The 14,097-nt window shown below is 35.7% G+C and overlaps 1 protein-coding gene across 1 annotated transcript; it reads right to left on the bottom strand.

Annotated features, from left to right (window-relative positions):
- Positions 1–4,063: 4,063 nt before the first annotated feature.
- Positions 4,064–12,924, bottom strand: ap2s1 (adaptor related protein complex 2 subunit sigma 1). Its single transcript, XM_056262511.1, has 5 exons — positions 12,810–12,924; positions 12,153–12,302; positions 11,565–11,678; positions 9,031–9,090; positions 4,064–5,090 (listed from the first exon to the last, which is right to left on the bottom strand). Exons 1-5 carry the CDS (start codon positions 12,810–12,812, stop codon positions 4,989–4,991), a joined length of 429 nt encoding a protein of 142 aa, XP_056118486.1. The 5' UTR covers positions 12,813–12,924; the 3' UTR covers positions 4,064–4,988.
- Positions 12,925–14,097: the final 1,173 nt, after the last annotated feature.

Genomic DNA, 14,097 nt, shown 5'->3' with positions numbered 1-14,097 from the left:
CAGACAGACCTGTTTTGATCTGTGTTTTAAGAACTGTCTATGTGATGTGTTTTTTTTCTTTCTTTCTTTTTCCCTCTGCAAGTGCACTTTTTTTGACTGTTTATATACTGTACCTATAGAATTGTAAAATTTATAGTAATTTAATGATATTAAATGAGAGAATATTCTTTGAGGAGTGATCATTCCTTACTAAAGAACAACTGAGACTAGTACGACCCCATTTCAGCGGCAAGGAGTCATCAGCTGTGGACAAGAACATGCTTTTAGTTGTAAATGTGGAGTGGGTCATCATATCTCTTAGTACAAACACAGCCTTAACTGACTAACCACATGATTGTTCTACACGATTCACATTTGGTCATGGCCGTCTCGCTCTCATAATTGTCCAAGCTCTTTAAAATGCACTTATTCTGTTACGTCCATTCTTTCCCCAATTTTACCAAAGGTTTTGTCTGATTTAAAACCACTTATATCCAACAAAATTGACTCAAATTAAAGGAATATTCACAGATACAAGTTAAGAGTTACAGGAATGTACTTCGATTCGGTTTGTAAAAAGTGGAAGGTTATGCACCTACAATGGAAGTCTATTTTTTTTCCCGTCTAAATAATTTTCTGATAATCAACACAGAACACAGTATTTGATGCTGTCCACTCAATTTATTTAACCTGGAATATTCATTTTAATATGGTGCCGATATTAGGGAGTACCAAACTGTTTCCTTGAAATTCGCATGCTTTGTATGGTCCCATTGAAATGTAGTACATGGTGTTAAGAAGAGGCGATCACGATAACTCTGAAATTTCGCGGGCAAAATCTGATCTGGAGTTTCATGAAGGGGTGGAAAGGTTCCTCGTGCAGATTTCGCTCGTGTTCAAGCTTTCTGAATTGTTTTGAAAGCGACTTCTGTGTGAGCTGTGCTTCAAAAGTCGCTACACTGTTTAAAATTTTGCAACGTTTTCAAATCGATCACGTACATTTTTAACTGCAAAATTTTGCTAATGTGACCGTACCTTTAAGCAGCTCTCTGTTGGTCATTGTGTCTCTTTTTTTTTTTACCAAATTGAACGATCAAAATCTGCGCGGTATGGAAGCTTGTTTCCGCCATTGAATCAAAAATAAAAAAGGTAATTGCGACTTTTTATCTCACAATTTTTACCTTTTTTTTTCACATCTCGTAATTCGGACTTTTTCTCTCAAAATGTCGTGATTTATAAACTTGTAATCGCGAGTTATATAGTCAAAATTGCGAGATATAAACGTGCAATTCTGACTTTTTTCCACGTAATTACAAGTTTATATCTCACAGTCCTGAGAAAAGAAGTCAAAATTGCAAGGAAAAAAGTCAAATGACAAATTTGTTGGAATTATCTTTTAAATTGTGTCATGGCGGAAACAAGCTTCCGTAGCGTGGCAGACCTTTTCGCCCTCACACAAAATTCCAGACTGGCAAAATTCAATCATTTTAATAGGAATTTGCACAGAGAAAATTTGTCAAGCATATGCAAATGTGATCGCTAAGGTGTGGTCGTGTTTACTAATGTTCAGCACATTTTTTGCAAGCAAAATCCAGTCATTTCAATAGGAATCCACACGATTTTTTTGGTCAATTTGACAATGGGTTCAAGTCGATCATGTGAATTCGGCATGTTGACCAACAGAAAGCTGTTTGGTTTAAAACTAGTGTCAAGAGCTGTGCTTCATACATGCTACACTAATAGTTTTTATTTATTTTTTGCCCACAAAATTTCGCCAAAATTTCACTAATGTGATGCAACTTCACTGTCTGAGCCAGGTGATTTTCGATGGCTTATGTATTGAAATTTGGTTGCATTTCGTAACCAAATATCATTATGGAGTGCATTTGAATAGTAGCTCAAAGTACTGCATATAACCAGTTGTTGCTTAGAAACTTGTGTGATTTGTTCATTCATAAATACTGTATATCTGGATCATGTATGCTGTAAATAAGATTTGAATTTGTCTATCGGAGTGTTTGGGGGGAGGGGTGCTTGTTGGTTTTAAAGATTAAGATTATAATTAAAGTTAGCTTGTTTTTTTATGTTGTGTAAGTTTTTTTTCTATTGTCTCTGTTTTGTGTGGGAGTGTGTGACAATGAGGAAAGTTGTTAGTTCAAATTATCTCTATTTCAAAGGTGACAGATGCATAAAAAGTGACATTCATAGGGAAATAAAATACTTCCAATCTGATCTTGTAAGAAAATGTAATCATTTTATGAGGTGATTTCGTTTGAATTCATACAATGCGATTCGCACCACCACTAATCTAACAGTCAGTAACTTGTAAGATCGTACAAATAACATACGAATTTACCACCAATCCAAATATAAATTGCCAATAGAATGCACTCTTAGAAGAAAAGGTTATATATCGACAGTAGGTTTATTTCAGGTGCTTCATGCAGTATATAGAACATTTTAGGGATTCCCAATCCCATCACCATTTTATGGACTTAGTTTTCAATTTAATTTTAATTCATTTCTGTTTCATTTTAATAAAAATGTTATGAATTAAGCAGCTAGTAAAAATACTTTATCACTAAAGTAAAATCTGAAATAACCCATTCAACTTTATGCAATCATTTTAAACATTTATCCTTATAAAGAACCTTTTTTGGCCTAAAAGGTTCTTTAAAAAAAGAGAGAAATTCCACATTCTCCACAAGACTTTTTTTCTCAGAGTGTTGCATATTCCAGCAGTTCAACAACAGAATCTGGTTTAGAGCATTAAAGACTAGTAAACATCTGGTCCACAATCTAGTTTTGATCAAACTTAAGAGTAAGCTGAAAAAAAAATCCCCCAATATTTAAATGTAATAAATTAGTATGTTTATTAGTGAATTATTTCTATCATTTTTAAATTTGATTTTTGATTTGTTGTACATTACAAATCAGTAGATAAAATAAACAATTGTCTCGTAATTATTATTTGATTATATTCTTGATTTATCTTGTTTTTTTTTAAAATGTTACCATTATTAATTTGACAATTACGTATTCATTTTACAGTTCTCCCATTCTAAGGTGCATTCATTTTCTCTTGAATGGAAATGATTAAATAATGTGGCTACAGTTACTTCACATGATCTTGTGTACAAATAATCCATTATAGAAATCACACAAAACTAAATTAAACACTGTATTTTATGGAGACATTTTAAAAAAAAAAAGATAAAATAAGGAATAAGCAAATAATTTAATAATTCAAAATGCATTATTTTAACAAAAAATTATTGCATATAAATTAAAATAATCATTATTACTTCTTTTATAATTATAGTATATATTATATTTATAAATTATATAAAATCATCTACATAATTTAATTTATATTCTAGGGTTCAATCTCATTGGAACTAAATTTGGTTACACAAAATGCTTCCATTTGTCAACATGAGTTAACAACATTAGTAGCCTAAACATGAACTAAAACGGCACAATACTTCTAAAGCATTTATTAATCGTAAAATCAAAATTTGTATCTGTTAAAAAGGCCGAGTATTTAATGGACCTGAGCCAACATGAACTAATAACATTAAACAGTTGTACTTTTATTAACTAACGTTAAGTAATGGATAATAACAAATGCATTGGTCATTGTTAGCTAATGCGTTAACTAATGGGACCTTATTGTAAAGTGTTACCAGTGAAGTTGCAAACGTAATCCCGCTCTTTTGCTGTCTGCCCTTCATCTCAACCGGAAGGATTGGACACGTCAAGCTCACTTTTTTTTTACCAACATACGCAGGTGTGAGCACGCGGTAATCCGTAGCCCTCGACTAAGTAGTGACCAATGCTCATAACTGTGCTAACTTTATCATTTATTGTATTATATTTATATTACCTGCACATATTCATGCAAGAACTGAACGCCAGTTCGCTTGAGGCAGAAATGCACCATTTCTGTTATCTGTGATGAGCGATGACCTCGTCAAATATTTGCTTAATCGTCAGTATCCGATAGATGGCAGTATAGTACATGCAAAAAAAGGTCTGATCAGCCTTCAACACAAACTCACTATATGTAATACACACATTTGAAGTCATATAAGTTGCTTTATTTCACCTTCATGGATATTTACACTGACAGAAACACACACGTGAGAGTAACACCAACTATCAGCTTTTCACTCTGCAATCTCACAGGGACAAATCGGCAGATCTAGAATACTTTGGACTAAAGCAGAAGGGACAATCAAAGAAACACAATATAAAACACAGGTACAAAATAAAGACGATTCTCCGACTGTAATGGGACGTTTCAAGGCTGAGCAGTTGCCATAGAGCTCTTGGCGAGAGGGAACCAGCGCCACAAAAGGGGAAATTAAAAGTAGACCATCTTTTGTCATTTCCCCCAGAGTTCCATTCTTCCACTCAGCCTTGTTCGCTAATCGCTGGCTCGGGTTCCCACAAAACCAAAAGACTTCAACGCAATTACAAAGAGCGGCGACTGAGACTTAAGATGCCTGGAATGATGGGTTAGTTCATACAATTACACTTAAAATAGATGCATATATAATGTATATGTACACAATACAAACAACCTTCACAGATTTTGACTTGATACACAGGACATTTCATTAATGTTTGGAGAGGGTTTGTTTGATAAAATCTAGTTTTATCATTGCTAGTAGTGCAGCCCATGGATCTTCTTGCAATTATAGAAGCGACGCTTCCGTGCCACGGCAGTTTTTGGCCAACATGATTATGTGTGTTAGTGTTAATGAACGGGCTTGGAGAGGTTGCCAGTCGGACACACTGAGATCTACTGTGCTGTAAAAATGGCTGAAGTATTCAATTCTGACTATGCCAAAGAATAATTAGGTCAATAACCAGGGAGGTTTTACAAATGCATAGCTGCTTTAAAAGTTATAGAACAGAATGGCCACATCCTTCATGGGGGATGTGAGATTTGAAGAAAAGATTTGAGTGAGACAGATAACATGGCTTGGCGATGAGCGAGGTCTTTACTCCAGAGACTGCAGCATGAGCAGCTGCTTCAGCACCTTCGTCTGGCTGGTCTCTCGGATCTCTCCTGCCAGAAACATCTCGTCCACCACCGTATAGACCTGAAACACAACAGCAACATTTAGTCATTCAAAAAAAAAAAGTAACCCTAACCCTCCTAATGCCCGGTCACACATTGTACGATTTTGGGCTGTCCCAGACGAAAGATGACCAATCGTGGCGATTTCTGTTGTACAGTGAAAAGACGACCGTTGTCACAGTGTTGCGACCAAAGACAGTGTCAGAAATTTAGCATGATCATCTCACAGTGTGTTTCCTGCTACACCAATAAAAATGCGTCATGAAATGTCGTATTGGTCAACACGATTCAATAGGTGTCATCGTCGTACAGTCTACATACATGTCATACCCAAATGTATTAGATCCATGTCGTACAGTGTGATTTAATGATCTTATAGGATTGCTGAAATCTGTAGCAGACATTAGGCCTCGAAATGATCAACATGATCAAAACTTTGCTGAAAAACCTGTTGTACACAATCTACTATACGCCTTCTGTTGTCTGATTGATACTTTAACAAGTAAAATTATTTTTACTATTCTAATTCTAATAACGTCCCCCTTCAGGTTGTGGTCAATGTTAGCCTGGGAAAACCCAGACAACTTCCGGAAAATTTAGATTTGCTCTGAAAGTTAGTCTGGCAAAGAGCTCATTCAAGCTCATTTCCAATCCGCCGAAATCGCGGCACCAATCAGAAACGTTGGGGCGGGCTTTACACGATGACGTCAGCGCTGGGATTTTGAAGCAGATTTTGTAGCCTACATTACAAAGATGGATGCCGCCGTCGAACATCACTCGTTCGAATCAGCTATCGCGTCTGTTTTAAGCGATTTGAACGTTTCCTTTTTGTTAAAAACCGAGCAAAGGACAACACTCGGAGTTCTCCGCCGCTCTGCATACGTCATCTCCTTCATCGCTCTGATTGGTTTTAGGTCTATCCGCGACGTCCGTTGGTGACGCCCCTCTGGAAATGATTTGTCTATGACGCTTTGCCAGACCATAACTCAGTTACAACTGAGAATGGTCTGGTTTTAACCAGGCTAGGTCAATGTATCTTTTTGCTCTGAAACCTTTGCTGATTTTTATTAGGTACATGTAAGAATAACTTTTATATTGTTAGGATAGGAATATTTCAAGATGAACACTTTTCCGGTATCCACAATTCATTTTTAGTAAAATTGTTCAAATGCGAGTATCAAATATGATCCATCAGGCTTTTGAGGAACGTTTATTTATCTCTCAATCATTATTGTATTGCATTGCATGATATGTTTTGCCTCTCCAAAAAAATCTACAGAGCTTTGATTATGAAAATCATCAAAAACAGAAAACCTTTTATGTGTTTTGGCCATTATATTACACAACAATGGCGTTTTGTGGGCCTGAAACTTTTGGAAACGGGTTTCAAAATGCAAGTTTTTGAAAATGATACCGTTATCCAGACTCTCACGGAGACTTCAGATGCCCCAACACCTGCGATGAGACGACTCGACGCCTGTGAAGAGACGACTCAACGCCGGCGATATGTTATGCCCTAAATTAATACATGATGATTAACTAACTATATTATTCTATGTACATTTCTGAAATGCACTTTCTGTAAAGCTGCTTTGAAACAATATGTATTGTGAAAAGCGCTATACAAATAAATTTGAATTGAATTGAATTGAATTGAAGTTATCGCATTACGTGTTCAGTCTATATAGGCATGTGCGAGTACTTGATAACCAAAACAACAATGGCGGACTACAGGACTGAAGTTACAGCACTGTAGAAGAATGCATAAGTGTGCAAGCGCAAAGTGTTTAATTACAAAGTGACATCACCAACTACTTAGCCTGGATGCCAGCCTGAACCCCGCCCACAACATTATTTGGTCGGGAAGTTCGGTCTGGACTCGATTCATTGAGGAGTAATTATGATCGGTTCAAAATTAGTCGGGCCAATCAAATTGCCTGGGCGGGCTTTATACGATGATGGACAGATGATCTGCAGGTACGTAATCATCACGTTATCAAAGAGCGCTTGGGTTGAACTGGTTTCCCTCAGAGATGACTGCAGCTGGAGAATTGAGATGTAGAGATCCCGCTATCGCGTCTGTTGTAAAAGAAATCGACAGCGCATTCATTTTAAAAAACGAACATAGAACTGCAATCAAGGCATTTGTCGATCGGAAAGATGTGTTTGCCGTCCTTCCTACGGGATTCAGCAAAAGTTTATTTTATCAGCTGGCTCCGATGGTCACTAAGAAGATGGGACGCAATGAAAACCCTGTGGTCGTTGTGGTTTCTCCTTTGGATGCACACTCGCACTCATGGAGGAGCAAGTAAAAGAAGCAACACTCATTATTTTACTACTACTTCCAGCGTGCGTGCAGTTGAGTTCTGTTGACAATTTGCATAGCTTACTGCTTTGCTCTGATTGGTTGTAGGTCTATCCAATTGAGTGCAGAGTTTTTTTTTTCCTGGTTCGGTTAAGACACGCATCATAATCAAAGCCCTATGGAGCAGTATCAGACTCACATTCTGACTAGAATATGAGTATGACGAAGTCAGGCTAACAACTACTGGCCTGGCAGCAGAATACAAAAGTTTAGTCATTTTCACGGATCTGTGTAATCGGGATCGTTTTGACAACGTTGTCATCTGTACGCGAAACTTCCATTCTTAGTGCATCATTGTTGTGTAAACGTACCCTAAGACAAATTATTGGGAGATAAAGAGTGACAGCTGTAATTTAGATGCATTTTATGCAAGTAATTTTAAATGCTACAAGATCTCATTGATTTACATTACAAGCAAATCATATTCAGAATTTCATCTTACTGCATATTCTTGCTGCTTATTGCATATTCTTGCTCAGTTTGGGCCTCTGAATAAAATTGAGGCTCCATATTCTCCTATATTATACTATATGAGCCATAAAATTGAGTCATATTGTTCCATTCCTGATATTTCTAATTATTATTTCATATGTCAGGCTTTACAGGGTTAAAAAAAATTCATGAGCGTGCCTTTAGTGTGGGTCAAACCGTTCACGCAGTAGGTGGAATTAAAAATACATCAGATAATTAGCTCAGCAGAAATCAAATGCAATTATCCAAGGCAACTTTTTTTTTATAATTACTTCTACTGGTGCTGAATGGATGTGGATGTTCTTAATTGTATGACACTTGTAATTATGCATTAAATAACTGTTGCCATGGAGCTGCATTGCTGCTGAAACGGAGAGCTAATTACATATTTTCCTCACACTAGTTTTTTTCCTGCTTGGGCTGTTTTTCTGCCAGTGAAGCTTCTCTAAATGGTCCTCTTAAAGAAACACTCCATGGATAGATGTAACCAAGCGTTTACCTTAACAATAAGGCCTCTGATTTGTTAAGGCAAGTCATGCTGCATCATGTCAGTCAAATGGTTTTGAAATAAATTAATACTTTTATTCACCAAGGATGCATTCGATTGATCAAAAGTGACTAAGACATTTATAATGTTACAAAAGATTTCTATTTCAAATAATGCGGTCCTTTTGAACTTTCTATTCATCAAAAAAATCGATTCAGAAAATTAAGCAGCAGCACAACTGTTCTTAACATTGATAATAATAATAAATATTTCTTGAGTGGCAAATTAGCATAGAAGAATGATTCCTGAAGGACCATGGGACACTGAAGACTGGAGTAATGATGTTGACAATTCAGCTTTAACATCACAGGAATAAATTACATTTTAAAATATACTGAAATAGCAAACATTTCTTTTAAATTGTAATAATATTTCACATTATTTCTATTTTTGCTCAAATAAATGCAGCTTTGGTGAGAATTAGAGACTTTCAAAAACATTTAAAAAAGCAAACTTTTGAACAGTAGTGAATAATAACATATAACTATGTATTTAAGATGCATTGTTTAAAATTTTTATATTTTTCATTTTTAGCTGTATTAGTGTAGTATTGGAATATTAGGTTAATCCTACACTTACCTTGTAGAAATTGAAGACCAGGTCTAATTCACACACATTGTGGAAATACTCATTCAAAACCTGTGGACGAAGAGAAATACAGATCAGTTCCAATCCAGAATCTACTCAGGATACAGTAAGCGATTTCTGAGAAACGCTGTTGAAAGTCGATGGGACTAGCCAGCACAACACACTTGTAGCCAATCAGCAGTAGGGGGGCGTGTCCACTCATGATGGGGGAGGAAAGAGAGAGAGAGAGAGATTTGAAGAAAGACTGTAGAAAGAGAGATGGCAGAGAGACATTACAAAAGAGAAAAGGCCAGAGGAATATCACTGGGAAAAGAAGAGTTATGATCAGGCAAGAGCTTTAGGACACACGTTTATATTAGAAAAGTTTTCTAGCGCTGGAGAGACTGAAGCTGTAAGACCTGAAAACGGACGCACAGTCGAGTTGTTTCTTCTCCATACATGAGTAACATTGGTTTTGCAGTTTCACAGAACCAAGATATGCTGTTGTTGTAATGTTAGCTGTAGTAACAGGACAGTTTTGAGGGGATCATTGTTTGACTGGAGCTGCTGACGACTAACAACCAACTCGTGCTTGTATATACAACTCATGTTCATTTCTTGTTCCTCCTTGTCGTTCATTCGCCATCTTTGCTTTATTTTTTGCAAAGCATTATTTTGCTTTACTTCAGCTATAATATAGAGACATCCTCTCTTGCATTGTGTGTTTTTTTTGGGGGGCGGAGCAATGAAGGGAGGGGTGTTTGAATGTGTTGGTTTAGGTTGATTTCAGATAATCGCTTAACCACAGCAGTCTCTCGTTCACCTCAATAAGTAGCAGAAAAACCAAGGCTGAGTAGCTGTTGAGTGTTTTAGGTTGGTGACCCAGGCGTTTGTTTGTTCTTAATCCTGTGTTATTCAGCAAAGTGGGCTGGTTTGGGCAGAAGTGATGTGGGGATATGTTGGGGGAGTTGTTTACAGTGAGGGTCAGAGGAAGTCCTAGAATTCCATGTCACAATGTTCTTGAACCCCTGGCCGCTGGTTTCCCTCACGGACACATTCCATTTGTCTCTCACACATGGAAAATTACACCCACAGAAGTGCTGCTCCAGTGCTCCTTTATTTACCTGGTGAGAGGTCTCGCTAAAGCTTGTTTGTGTTTAGTCTAATTATACGTGTGTTACATTAAATTGTATTTAGATTGGAAATGTTTACGGTAGAGGTTAACAGATAGACGTACAATATATTGAATATCATTTTGTTGAATATATAAAATTACATAATACCAATGTTTTTAATGTGCTTTTTAAAGTTACAGGATCGACACAGAATGCACATTTCAAAGTAGAACAACTGGCTGTATAGCATTGTTTTTCAGAGAAACAAGTATGTGAACTTAGCATGTTTCCTAAATATCTGCAAACCGTTCAGTTTCATGCCCACTTATTTGTGAGTGTTGAGATTTTTTTCTGATATAAATATCAACTGCAAAAACTACCAAACTCAAACCATGATGTGTGTCATCACTAGCATTTTAAATGCTATGAAATTTTTGTAAAATAATACCACTTCTGTGTTTATGATGTATTTGGGCACATAAAATGATTGTACCTGGTTTCCAATTAGTAAAAAAACTGTGGGGAAAACAAACATGCTTGATTAGTTTTAACTCAATTTTTTATTAATTTTTCTGCTTGCATTAACCATTTCGAATCCGTTTGAGCACTGTGGCTGTTTAGTCAAAATTATGGTTCTTCTGATTTAGGGGTAAATTACCCGTAAAGCCGTTTCAAAGCATATACATACATAAACAGCAATAATTTTTTTTATAGCTGTAACACCTTGACCTAAATATTTCTTAAGGGTCATGAATTATGAATCCTGTGCAGCATAATGAATTTAATGCTAAGGAAATGTGCTGCTGATTATACCATTTAGATGCTCAATTGAACACTTATTTATTTAAAATGTTATATTTTATTTAGTGGGAGAGGAAAAGGATCATTATATACAGAAGAGGCCAAAAAAATGGGGATATTTGTCTTTAATGAACCTACAAGTTGGATTAAACCAACAAAATATGAGGAAAATATTTTATATTTTTTAAACATTTTAAATATTAGGGAAAAACAAAACTTGGTGTTTATCCGACAAAATTGTTTGGCAAAAAAAGGCAAACAACAGCTACAGGTTTTATTTTACTATGCCAAAAAATGCATAGAAAACCAAAAAGCTCACAGGAAAAAGCATACATTGACAGTTATTAATATTTCGTTGGTTTTCTCTTGTTGTTCATAATGTCTTTGCATGACAGCCTGGCCAAAAATGATGTCCGCACAATTTGGCATGTTTCATTGCATTATCAAAAATAAAACAATTGACTCTAAGCACAACTACGCTATATGCTTACAAAATCTTTAACACATTTTTAATAATGTTTAAATTAAGAGTCAAGATGCAAATTTTTCTAGGCCGGGCATCACGTTTGGCCACCACTACTATATACAAGTTTATTTACAGACATTAAAATTAGCTTCAGTAAGATTTACCTCAACAAAGTTGTGAATAGCTTCCAGGTAAGCCAGGTTATTGTCTGTCACATCCACACAGATGCAGAAGTACAGGCCGGCGTACCGCCTGTAAATGATCTTGAAGTTTCTGAACTGCGGAGGAAAACAATGTATTACTAAGGCCAATAATATATAAACACATTTTGACTAATAATGATTTCAACATTTTCAACATTGATGCCCCTAAAAAATATGATCCCCTTGTGAGGAACTTCCTTTCTAAAGCATTAAGGCAACTATATAATATAGAAATGTAACAAACCTAGTAAGCATGATATCATAAAGACATGTTATTTGCTAAATCAAATAATTGGCTTTTATACTGTCATTTTACCCAAATCCAAAATTAAAGAAATTCTTTCTACCTGAAGAGAAACATTTTACTTAAAATGTATTTTTAACAGATCTTTTCACAGTAAATATTGTCTCAAAGTCATTCTGAAAACCCCTGGATCAGATCACACAGTTCCTTATGCAACATTACACACATTATCTAAATGTAATGGTCAGTAACTCATCTCTGAACCACAGCTAGTGTAAAAAAAACGTTAAAAGTAAGTATTGTACCTCTACAAAGTTGGTGTGTTTGGCATCACGGACTGTCACTACGGCGTGAACCTCTTCAATCAGCTTCTGCTTCTCATCATCATCGAACTGCATGTACCACTTGGCCAGCCTGGTCTTCCCTGCTCGATTCTGGATGAGGATAAAGCGGATCTGCAGAAGAAGAACAGGAGAAACGTTTAGACCTAATTCTCACAAATCATCCAATATCATTCAATAAAACTGAATGAGTCATGAATCTGACATCTAATGCTTGTTCGTATGTTTGTAGGCATAATGACCATGCATTTAAGAATTTTAATAGCTTAAGATGCATGAGTCACCATTATAAACGTATTATGCGTTATATTATTTAAAGGTATATGAGATGACATATAATAGACAGGTTATACAGAGTTTGCATCAAATAACTAGGCATGAGCATTTAGCTTCATTCATTCGGCGTTATTTCTATTCTGGCTCTGATTAGAGTAATGAAAGACTGGTTATTTTTGTCTCTTGGATATTATAGTCCATATATTATGTCTATATAATATGATTTATGACCTTGGTCGTGTTGTTATAATCGGAATATATACTAGCATGTTAGCCGAGAAGAACAGACAGTCAAACTACTCAAAATAATGATTTGAACAAGCAAAAATAGGCATCTGCACTTACCATTGTGCTCTGTATTTATCGTTCACGGTGACCTAAGTAATTTTAATCAATGTTTAATTGATTTAATTACGAGATAAAGCAGCTTCAGTCTGGGTTATGTTCTGTAGCCGCCCGCTATCTTCACCGGACAGGATGCGAGCAGAGGGCCGTTGGTGCTAGGAATGATGGGTAATGTAGTTCTGTCTGTTGGCTGTAAACATACATCGATGCCAAGAGAATGTGCTTGTTATACTACAATTACACTCGTACACCGGGGTTGAACTCTCGATGATGGCACATGACTAAAATTAAACAATTTAAGATGTTTGATAGGACTTTTGCGTTGGGATTAGTTACTAAATAGAGCCTAGGGCGCATGTGAATAATAATAGCGTGACATAATGTAAATGATAGCTTTTATGAACATTAATCGAGGGTGGTTCAAACTTTACAGAACCAGGGGAACCCAATATAAATAGCTAGACATTTTCTTTTAAAAAAGTGTGTAGGCTACCTATTAATGTGGACTACACACATTTTGACATTTGACATATTTCAAACATTTCTGTTTTTTTCATTGTTATTATTTTTAATGCTATATGTTTTTATACATCTAGGCTATTAATGGACCCCCACAGGACTTTCCCATATTCTTGACCTTAGCCAAATATTCTGGAATAAGTACTCATTATAAATACTAATTTTTGATAGAGATAATAGACTATAAGATTTGTTCATGTGAGATTAAAGAAAATGTTCCAAATGAACATTCATGAAGATATCGTTCATCAGACCACATTGATATATTTAGTAAACATAGATAGATAGATAGATAGATAGATAGATAGATAGATAGATAGATAGATAGATAGATAGATAGATAGATAGATAGACTGACAGATAGATTGAGATATTTTTAGTGTATATAGTGCAGTAAAAAATATATATTAAAAATATATAAAACAACATATTTTTCATTTCAGCATTTCTGTTTTCAAAAGCAATTACTTTTAAAGAAATATTTGGCTTTTAACATTTACTTTGTGTGTGTGTCTTACATGAAAAACAATAGCATCTGGACAATGGCCCCATGCAGTGTGAGTTCAGTCTGAACTCACTTCTCATTACTCGTTTCTTGCCATATTTTCTGGATACATCTTTAAAAAATGGAGGATCATATCTGTGTTACATCACCACACTTGTGTTCTGTGCTTCAGCTTGTTAAGGATATAAGTTTGTCTACTGCAGAACATTGTGGACAGGGTCTCTGCACATATTCAGAGGGGGGTTGGGGCTCTGATTGTTCAGA

The sequence above is a fragment of the Rhinichthys klamathensis genome, unplaced genomic scaffold (assembly GCF_029890125.1).
Source record: "Rhinichthys klamathensis goyatoka isolate OS25496 unplaced genomic scaffold, OSU_Roscu_1.1 h1tg000192l_1, whole genome shotgun sequence".
NCBI classification, from domain to species: Eukaryota; Metazoa; Chordata; class Actinopteri; order Cypriniformes; family Leuciscidae; genus Rhinichthys; species Rhinichthys klamathensis.
The sequence above is the reverse complement of the archived record's forward strand: the minus strand, read 5'-3'. Positions and strand labels throughout refer to the sequence as shown.